At 37.3% G+C, this 11,862-nt stretch overlaps 1 protein-coding gene across 2 annotated transcripts in view; it reads right to left on the bottom strand.

Moving 5' to 3' along the window:
- Positions 1 to 11,862, bottom strand: part of vwa1 (von Willebrand factor A domain containing 1) — a 33,377-nt gene that overhangs the window by 12,510 nt on the left and 9,005 nt on the right. For both annotated transcript variants that reach the window (XM_005174134.6, NM_001423794.1), the window contains 1 exon segment: positions 3,113 to 3,670. In XM_005174134.6, the coding sequence (XP_005174191.2) occupies positions 3,113 to 3,670 (558 nt within the window).

Here is an 11,862-nt window from a genome sequence, read left to right on the forward strand (position 1 = left end):
AATACTGGGAAACACCATATACCTTTGCACACACTCACATACACTATGGCCAATTTAGCATATCCAATTCACCTATAGTGCCTGTCTTTGGATTGTGGGGGAAACTACAGTATATGGAGCATATGAATATGAACACGGGGAGAACATGCAAACTCCACACAGAAATGCCAACTGACCCAGCCGGGGCTGGAACCAGCGACTTTCTTGCTGTGAGGTGATTGTGCTACCCACTGCGTCACCGTGCTTCCCTCTTTCATAAGTACTGTTTATTATTTTTATGGAACAGAATTGTACCTTAAGACAAAGAAACTAATTTGTACCATTGCAGTTTGTACCTTTAAGGACACGATTTGTACCATGGGAAATCAAAATGTACTTTTGGTTGTTAAAACCTGCAGATATAAAATTGTACCTTCATCAAAGGTACAAATCTGATCCATTAAGGTACCACGACAGTGGCAAGACACTTTGTACCTTAACAGAGTCAAATACGTTCCTTCAAGAACTATTTAAAGACATTTTGCTTCCGAAATGCGTCAATAAATTTTCAGTAAATATAAAACATCAAATATATTTTTTAAACCATGTTTTTTTTTTACGTTTCCTTTTGTGTAAATGCACCTTTTCCATTTACAATAAAGAATAAAAATACTTTAACATAAACCAAAAGATCTATTTTTTGCTTAACATTTCACAACACTTTTCACAAAAACGCAACAGAAACACATTCTCCCATCTCAATATAAAACATTTTTTCTCCTATTTTCACACAATACCTAAGTAATCACTTAAAGTTCATTTAATATACTTAATTTTAAAATAGAGATATAATCATGCAAAAGTATTGGAACGAAATATGCACAATGTTTGATTCATTTTACAATAGTAAAATGTCTGCATAAGCACTTTGCATATGCAGGACGTTTGCCAGCTCATGTGTGCAGTGGAAAGCAAACGACAAAAGGTGCGGATATCAATAATGAAACTGTATTTATCAGAAATTGCTTACCAAATGTTTATTAAAATGCCTTAAATGTTTAGTTTACAATACCTATAGTTTTGTTTTACTAGGTGTTTTGTATTATAGAACTTAATAATGAATGTTTATGAGTTTCTTTAAGCATATGCTTTTAAATGATGATTCATGTTTCATGTTCAATACAAAAGAAAGAAATGGCTTTTGTTTAGTTTTTGTTAAAATAATAATGGATTAATATCCCTTTACAGCCATATCCTGTACAGTTTTGTTGTCTGAGGGTGCTTTCACACCTACAATTTTGTTTCAGAATGTGTCTCGATTGCCCAGTTAGCGCGGTTTGTTTGGCATATGTGAACAGGGCAATCGCGCTCTGTTCCGCGCCAAAGTAATCGCTCCGAGATCGCTTGAATGAGGTGGTCTCGGCTCGATTGAAACGAACCCTGGAGCGGTTCGATTGCAGTGAGAAAGCGATCCGATCCGAGCGCGGTTATATCACAGTGTTTTATGGATATGTAATAGGCTTACAGCTATATGAAGAGAGAATTATGAGTAGGGCGGGAAGTTTCGCGAGTCTCCGGATGCCCGCAAACGAGTGATGATCTCCCGGTAATCTCGCGTCTCCCTCCCGGTCCTCAAATAGGCATCGTCGTGCACCCTTCTCACCCCTCCCTACCCCGTCTCTCCTCGGAAACGTTGCACGCGCACCCTGTCAATCACCACCAAACCACCACCTCTCCTGACAGCTTAGCGCAGGGGTCTCAAACTCAATTTACCTGGGGGCCGCAGGAGGCAAAGTCTGGGTGAGGCTGGGCCGCATAAGGGATTTCACAAAAAAAAGTCCTCAAATGTCATTATTAACAGTTTTAATTATTTCTTCTGAACATGAAGTGTCCTGAACATTAATAGAACATTGAGTGAAGATTATGAACAGTTCTTCTGAACATGGCATCTTTTGCCTACTTCTTGCTGCCAGAGACTTGACAGCGCTTCTTCTCACAAATCTGAACCACATTTGGCTTTAGAGCGGAAGCAGTTGAGACCCTCAGTATGGCTTGAAGATGATCATCATTAAGTCTAGACCTGTACTTTGACTTATTGAAGTCCTAGGGAAAAAAGTGGGGGAACTCACTCAAAACTTCCATTCCCTCACCTAAAAAAAAGGCGTATATATGTATAAATAAAACACCCCCACCCCACTCCAGTCACATCAGTCTGTACCAGTCTGTATCTACCTATAATATCAATATATATAAGATGCAGGGCAGGCACGTGCACACATAGGGCTCAACCTGTGCAGAGCACATGCCCTTTTTAGTCTTGCATAGAAAGTGCCCTTCCAAAATAATCAAAAGTGCCCCCGCGACGCGACACACCCTCGGTCCCGCCCTTCAGTACGCGCGCGACAACACCGCTCTTGAGTACGCGCGCGACAACACCGCTCTTGAGTACGCGCGCGACAACACAGCTGATCAGAACCCGTTTGACAACGCACATTGAGTGACAAGCGCGCTGTGTACGGATAGAATCAGCGGAGCGGGGAGCGCTCTCTCTCCCCGCTCCGCTGATTCTGTCAGAGTACAGTGGTCGGCGCGGGCCACAAAATATTGCACTGAGGGCCGCAAATGGCCCACGGGCCGCGAGTTTGAGACCCCTGGCTTAGCGGGACGCTGCAAAATAAACCCTGACACTCTAACCAATGTGAAGAGAGTTTATTCGCACGTGACTTGTTTTAGCTCTTTTGGTCCGATTAGAAACTTTGCAGTGTGAAAGCGAACCGCTCCAAGAACAAAGAGCAACAATGTAACAATTGTAATCTCTGTTTCGGAACAACTGAATCGATTCACAGGTGTGAAAGCACCCTGAGTGGCGGTTGTTTTGAACTATGGTGGTCCACTACAGTGGGCATGCTGTAAAATTAAAAATAAAAACAAAATCTAAAAACTCTAAATTGTAGATTTTTTTTTTTTTCAACCCAAAGGATCTCATCACAGAGCAAATCAAATAAAAATGATTTGGGTCTCAGGAGGATATGCAATCAAGAACTTCTAAACATAATTTGAAATCTTTATCAGTCAATAAATCATAATTTGTCATAAGAATCTCATTATTAATTAATTTGAGTTAACCACCCACCAATGATTGAGTTCCTCAGGTCTTCGCCGATGATGCTGATGTCGTCGATGTCCACGAAGAACAGATGCTCCTCAGTAGGCGGACTCACGACCTCCCTCAGCACCTGATAGTTCCCATGTCCAGTGGAGACGACCAGCACGGCGACTCCCTCGTCCCTCAACCTGGCCATGGGCTCCTGCACGTTTCCTGGATCTACTCCATCCGTCAGCCACACCAGAACGCGGGGCAGATCTGGCCTGGCTCCTCCCGGGACACCCGCCCTCAAAACCTGCGCCCTGGCCATCAGAAGAGCCTCCACTGTGTTGGTGTCGCCCTTCAGCTGTTTAGTCCTCTCCAGTGCTGCCTGCAGCCCTTGCTGGGAGCTGTAGGCATCAAAGCCGAACTCCAGATGAGGCTCGGTCCCGACCTGCAGCAGGCCCACCCTCACATGATCTGGGCCCAGGGAGAACGGCAGGAGGAGTTCGGAGAGGAAATCCACCATGCGGGAGAACTCGTAGGAGGCCACGCTGCCAGAGGAGTCCAGGAGGAAGAGGACATCGCCTTCACAGCAATTCAACACTGCAGGTGGAACAACAACACTACATTTAGAGTCACCATTATACACGTTATACTTTCACACAGTAAAGCCGAGGTTAAACTATACTGTTAAAACACTTTTTGTCAACCTACATCAGTCATTCATTCATTCATTTTCTTTTCGGCTTAGTCCCTTTATTAATCTGGGGTCGCCACAGCGGAATGAACCGCTCCAGCCGCAACCCATGTCTAGGCAACATTCATACACACTCATTCACATTCATACACTATGGACAATTTAGCCTGTACCGCATTTCTTTGGACTGTAGGGGAAACCGGAGCACCCGGAGGAAACCCACGTGAATGCAGGGAGAACATGCAAACTCCACACAGAAACGCCAACTGACCCTGCCAAATGTTGAACCAGCGACCTTCTTGCTGTGAGGCGACAGCACTACCTACCTATAATAAATATATTAGGGATGCACAGATATCGGTAACTGATATCTCTTAAAATTTAAAGGCTGATAATTGATATACTAGAGCCGATAATTATAAATATTTAAAAATTTTATATTTTTATACAGTGAACTAAAACTTAAAAACTTCATAAAAGTTTGATCTAATCTTATGAACTAAATAGCCTCCTCTAAGCAAAAAAAAGCAATTTCTTGCAAGGGTATTAATTGCAAGGTGATTATATACACCTATATTCGCGATTTCACATAAATCAGCATGCCAAGAATAAATTATTTCATTTGCTTCACATAGCAGTTACTGCAGTTTGTCCTGCGCGCTTGCGGTTCTTTTTTAGTTACTTCTTTGGTTTGGTGCGTTAATCTGATCGTTACTATTATTCAAAAGAAGGTAATGATTTGCACTCAATTGCTTCATACTGTTTTAATTTTCAAACAGACGTTTCGAGACACACTGAGGAAGGCTTTGTGCCGAAACGTCTGTTTGTCTGTTATCAGCCGTAAAATGTAAGAAAAAGTAAAAATATAAACAGTATGAAGCACTTGAGTGCGAATCATTACCTTCTTTTGAATTTTCTTCACATTGAAAATTACCATGCAATTTGACTGTTGCGTAAAAATAAGTTAATAGGTTGAATAACAAAATGGGATTTAATTAACAGACAAGTAAAATAAATATATTTTTTAAATAAAATGAAAACGAAAGAACTGAGAACTGAAACCGGCTCAAATGTTCATGAATAAAACATGTTACTGTAATGTACATAAGTAGAAATATGTAATGTCGAAAAATTTATATGTACAGTTAAGATCAAAATTATTAGCCCCCCCCCCCCCCCCCCCCCGCCCCCCCTTATTCTAGCTGAAATAAAACAAATGAGACTTTCTTCAGAAGAAAAAATATTATCAGACATACTGTGAAAATTTCCTTGCTCTGTTAAACATCATTCATTAATTAATTTTCTTGTCGGCTTAGTCCCTTTATTAATCCGGGGTCGCCACAGCGGAATGAACCGCCAACTTATCCAGCAAGTTTTTACGCAGCGGATGCCCTTCCAGCCGCAACCCATCTCTGGGAAACATCCACACACATTCACACACTATGGACAATTTAGCCTAACCAAATTCACCTGTATCGCATGTCTTTGGACTGTGGGGGAAACCGGAGCACCCGGAGAAAACCCACACGAAGGCAGGGAGAACATGCAAACTCCACACAGAAACACCAACTGAGCCGAGGTTCGAACCAGTGACCTTCTTGCTGTAGGGTGACAGCGTTACCTACTGTGCCACTGCCTCACACTGTTAAACATCATTTGGGAAATATTTAAAATAGAAAAAATAAATAAATAGATCAAAGGGGGGCTAATGATTGACTTCAACTGTATATGTATTACTACATGTAAAGGACTATTTCTTTTTTAATATTTAAACTAACTTATTGAATTTACAGAAATGGTACTACATCACGATATTGCTATCACGATATGAGATGGCTTATATAGTGATTTTCGATTTTTTCATATCGCCTAGCCCTAAGTAGCACAGTGCAAAGTTTAGGAGCACAGACAATTTATTTACATGGGCTGTGCCATTACAGTGTTAGCCTTACTCCGGCAACAGCAAACAAAACATCTAAATAGGGTTTTAAAGCCTGGTCAGTTTAAACTCTTGATCTATTGTAAATACTGTAGTACATTGCTCTACACTGTGACCACTTTGTTAATGCGGGGTCGCCACAGCGGAATGAACCGCCAACTTATCCAACACGTTTTTACGCAGCGCATGCCCTTCCAGCTACAACCCATCTCTGGGAAACTGTGACCACTTAATGTGACTAAAAAAATACTGTTCAATGCTCAGCCATAGAGGAGCAGCTCATTTGCATTTAAAGAGACACACACAAAGCAGTGTGTTTTTGCTTCCCCAAAAAGAGACATTTGCAGTTTTATAAAAAAATTGCTTATTTTTTACTTTCTTTCATACATATCAAACAATAACACGCAAAATATTACCCTTTTTAAATTCGTATTATTAATATCATTGTAATACTTAATAAAAAAATAACTTGCTCTAATGATAGACTAGCAAAGTCCCATTGGACAAAATCAAGTCCTGGCTTTTATTTGTTCTCTTTCCATAAGCTTTTTTCACTTTATCTCTGGTTTAGCATCTCAAGAGCGAGTTAGATGAGTGTTTATTTAGCACACAGAAGCACTAAAACATCCCAGACTTTCCAGAGCTCGAGGAGAAAGAGGCCATGTGAGTATATATGCACACTACTTGAGATCCCTTTGGTCGTATAATATCTGCCCATGGGACTTCTTTATTTTGGTTGCCCATTTTATTGTCCAGCTGTAAATCGTAATTCTTTTGGTTAAGCAAGTACAAAGACAGAGGTGAATGTCTTACAGGGCTGCACAATTTTTTGAAACAAAACCAAAAATTGTTTGCAATAGTTTGCAATAATAATCATTTTATTTTAAATAATTCATTTGTTTAGTAGAGGGCCCCACAGTGGCTCAGTGGTTAGCCCTGTCGTCCCACATCAAGAAGGTTGCTGGTTTGAGTCCTGGCTGGGTCAGCTGGCATTTCTATGTGGAGCATGTTCTCATATATATATATATTTATATGAAATGAAGAACATCTCAAATAATGTTTAACAGGGCAAGGAAATTTTCACAGTATGTCTGATAATATTTTATCTTCTGGAGAAAGTCTTATTTGTTTTATTTCGGCTAAAATAAAAGCAGTTTTAAATTTTTTAAAAACCCATTTAAAGGTCAAAACTATTAGCCCCTTTAAGATATATAATTATTTGCTTGTCTACAGAATAAACCATCGTTATACAATAACTTGCCTAGTTACCCTAACCTGCCTAGCTAACCTTATTAACCTAGTTAAGCCTTTAAATGTCACTTTAAGCTGTATAGAAGTGTCTTGAAAAATATCTAGTCAAATTTATTTATTGTCATTATGACGAAAGATAAAATAAATCACTTATTAGAAATAACAATAAATAAATAATAGTAATAAATAACAATTATAGAATTTATTAAAACTATTGTGTTTAGAAATGTGTTAACAAAAAAAATCTGCTCTCTGTTAAACAGAAATCAGGGAAAAAAAATAAACGGAGGGGGGGTGGTGGTAAGGGCGAATAATTCTGACTTACATATTCAACTGTGTGTGTGTGTGTGTGTGTGTGTGTGTGTGTGTGTGTGTGTGTGTGTGTGTGTGTGTGTGTGTGTGTGTGTGTGTATACACACACACACACACACACACACACACACACACACATATATATATATATATATATATATATATATATATATATATATATATATATATATATATATATATATATATATATATACAGTTGAAGTCAGAATTATTAGCCCCCCTGACTTATTAGTGCCCCTGTTTATTTTTTTCCCAAATTTCTGTTTAATGGAGGGAAGATTGTTTTAGCACATATCTAAGCATAATAGTTTTAGAAACCTATTTCTAATAACTGATTTGTTTTATCTTTGCCATGATGACAGTAAATAATATTTTACTTAATATTTTTCAAGACACTTCTATATAGCTTAAAGTGACATTTAAAGCTTAACTAGGTTAATTAGGCTAACTAGGCAGGTTAGGGTAATCAGGCAAGTTATTGTATAACGATGGTTTGTTCTGTAGACTATTGAGAAAAAAATTAGCTTAAAGGGGCTAATAATTTTGTCCCTAAAATGGTGTTTAAAAAATTAAAAACTGCTTTTATTCTTGCTGAAATAAAAAAAATCAGACTTTATCCAGAAGAAAAAATATTACATACTGTGAAAATTTCCTTGCTCTGTTAAACATAATTTTGGAAATATTTAAAAAAGAAGAAAAAAATTCAAAGGGGGGCTAATAATTATGACTTCAACTGTATATATATACACACACACATACAGTTGAAGTCAGAATTATTAGCCCCCCTGAATTATTAGCGCCCCTGTTTATTTTTTTCCCCCAATTTCTGTTTAATGGAGGGAAGATTGTTTCAACACATTTCTAAGCATAATAGTTTTCTCTAATAACTGATTCATTTTTATCTTTGCCATAATGACAGTAAATAATATTTGACTAGATATTTTTCAAGACACTTCTATACAGCTGAAAGTGACATTTAAAGGCTTAACTAGGTTAGTTAGGTGAACTAGGCAGGTTAGGGTAACTAGGCAAGTTATTGTATAACGATGGTTTGTTCTGTAGACTATCGAAAAAAAAATTGCTTTAAAGGGCTAATAATTTTGTCCCAAAAAAGGCTTGTAAAAAAATAATAACTGTTTTTATTCTAGCCGAAGTAAAGCAAATAAGATTTTCTCCAGAAGAAAAAATATTATCAGACATACTGTGAATTTCCTTGCCCTGTTAAACATAATTTGGGAAATATTTCAAAAAGAAGAAAAAAATCAAAAGGGGGCTAATAATTCTGAATTCAACTGTATATATATATATATATATATATATATATATATATATATATATATATATATATATATATATATATATATATATATATATATATATATATATATATATATATATATATATATACCTCAACTACAGTGGTACAAGCTTAATTTGCCATTGAAATGTCATTACATAATTACATATTAACAATGCTGTTAAAAAAGATTTGACAGAGTTTTGAGACTTTCAATAAGGCATTTTAATGAAAACGTGATCCGAAAAATATTTATGACACAATTATCATGCCTCATAACAATCATGTCCCAATCGCCCACTGAAGTCCCATTGAACAGATCTGGAGGCGTCGAGTGATCAAATTACTGAAGAATCTTTGAAATCTGGTTCTTTGTTGCATCTTCTTTAGTTTTACAACTGGAACCATTGAGCATTTGATAGTTTGCAGGCCAAGGTTTTTATTTGAGCTAGTTTAAAATGTTGAGAAAAAGTAAATTCAAGTGGTTATCAAACTGTAGTAATCCTCTAAATTATCCCTTCAAAAAAAGGGTTTTATTTTAGAAATAAGTTTTGCTTTTCGTTTAATGCAAGGAAGAAGTTAGTCACTGAGTCTAACTTTTATTATTATTATTATTTTATTTGTATTTTTACAAAATTTTGACAATGGAGATGTAGTGTATTGGTATGCTCCTTATCTTTATTCCTTGCTGGATGCTGTGTATCATCATGGTGCCTCAAGATTTATTGCAGACTGTAAATTTTACACACTTTACTGTGCATTGCATAATATAACTGCTTGGTCTCCTCATGCTGTTTGAAGAAAAATGCATTGGTACAAGCTAAATTTGTCATTAACATGTTATCAAATATTATTGATGCTGTTAAAAATGATTTGACAAGAGTAATGACAAGTGTAAGGAGACAATTTAATGACAAATACAGTTTGTTCCTCTGAAAACGTGATCAGAAAAATATTCATGACAAAATTATAATGCCTCATAGGCACGGGACAATAACCATTGTCAAGGTATACCCAGTTTGGAAAGGTCAGGGTTAGAAAAAGAAATCCAAAGATGCTGTTTTAAATTGTAAAGAAATCTGTGAAACAAATGAAGACAGCAGAAGTCAACGATTCATTTGAATTATTTAGCCTGACATGTTTACTATTCCAAACGTTTCTCAAAATAAAATATATTGGCTGCATCCGAACTTGTGTAACCGTACACAAGTTTGAGTCTCTAACAGAGAATGTTATTATGTTTGAGACAAATCACCAGCCTCAGCTTATACCATTAAACGTACAGGAAAAAAAGGGAGAGAGCTAACAGCGGAAGGACGCGATATAGAAATTAATAAAGATAAATAACTCTGTATAATTACCAAAACCAGCATGTGTCATGTCATGATTAAAAAAAAAAAATTCTGCTCAGTAGCACACTATATTCTCCATCCAGTTTGCACTATTAATGCATACAATTGCACTCAATCTGCTCCTGCCATTATACTGTTTGGTTGCAAATAATCCAATTGCACTAGGCACCTTTTGCATAATAAGCACAATTTTATAAACTACAATACATTGCTTACATCTGTTTACATTACTGCACAAGAAGTATTATATATTGTTTACATTCATACATATTTAAATATTTACAATTTACAGTTATACTTCTGTCACTTCTGTGTATATACACGTACAGTTGAAGTCAGAATTATTAGCCTCCCTGAATTATTAGCCCCTGTTTATTTTTTCCCCAATTTCTGTTTAACGGAGAGATTTTTCTCAACACATTTCTAATCATAATAGTTTTAATAACTCTTTTCTAATAATTGATTTTTTTATCTTTGCCATGATGACAGTAAATAATATTTTACTACACATTTTCGAGACACTTCTATACAACTTAAAGTGAAATTTAAAGGGCCATGACACCCCCCATTTTCGGTTAAAGTCTACTTCAGAATTTTTTCAAAAGATGCATGATTAATGGGCGTGGAGCTCCGCGAGCATCGGGCAGGAGTGGGCGTGGCCAGCAGGGGAGAACGTGAGCGAACAACTGTTGTTGTCAGTTAGCTCATAAAATGAGACAAACCGTGAGGAGACGCATGAGTTTATAGTTTACAAAGTTAAAATGCAAAGAAATGAACAGTGATTTAATGCCCTGCTACATTTGTTATTCAAAATTTCATATACACATAACCACAATTTATATCATTATAAAGATAATCGTGTTCATAAAAACACTATAAATGAGGACTTCTCCCTCAATCCCCGTATCCAGCAGACTCAGTGCAGTTTTACTCAGTTTTAACCATTAGTCCTGCTGGTAATCTGGAGGATTTAGGCAAACACAGCAGCACAGTGATGTGTCTGAATGTAAACGAACTCCTGATAAAAGACAGCGTCCGCCATTCTCTAATTCTCGTGCTGCTCTCCCGACAAAAATGCTTGCAGCACACACACAGCTTTGCTGTATGATCGGCCCTGACAAGATCGCGGGGGAAAACATGCAACAAACCCCGTGGATCATGGAAACAAACACATATGAGCCTTCATGAACGGTTAAATATTGTGTGCCCGTGCCGTGGGTCCTTGTCTCACAGCTCGGGCTTGACTCTGGCAGGTCTCATGAATAATTAAGCAGCCGGCTCTTCTCATAGGATAAGAAAACTCCGCTATGAATAATAATGAGAAACCGACGCGTCATCATTGCACTTGCAGTACTGCGCTACGTCGCCGATTTTGATCCCGCCCCAAAAATCATTTAAAACCCGGAAGCTGAAATTAGCTGACAAAAGCTCAAAATTATCCAGTTTTCCCCACAATTAAAGCTGACAGGTGCTAACATTGTCTTAACTGATGCTCAACACAAACACATCTGTTAATATAAAAAAAAGTTCTCCAGGGTGTCCTGAACCTTTGAAGGCTTAACTAGGTTAATTAGGTTAACTAGGCAGGTTAGGACAATTAGGTGAGTTTTTATATAATGATGGTTTGTTCTGTAGACTATCGAAAAAACAATTAGCTTAAAGGGGCTAACAATTTTTACCTTAAAATGGTGTTTAATAAATTAAAAACTGCTTTTATTCAAGCCAAAATTAAACAAATAAGACTTTCCCCAGAAGAAAAAATATTATCAGACATACTGTGAAAATTTCCTTGCTCTGTTAAACATCATTTGGGAAATATTCGAAAAAAGAAAACAAAATAAATAAAAACATTAAAATGGGGGGGGGGGGGGGGAGGGGGGGGCTAATGATTTTGACTTCAACTGTATGTGTATTCATGTGTATGTT

The sequence above is a fragment of the Danio rerio genome, chromosome 23 (genome assembly GCF_049306965.1).
Source record: "Danio rerio strain Tuebingen ecotype United States chromosome 23, GRCz12tu, whole genome shotgun sequence".
Taxonomy (NCBI): domain Eukaryota; kingdom Metazoa; phylum Chordata; class Actinopteri; order Cypriniformes; family Danionidae; genus Danio; species Danio rerio.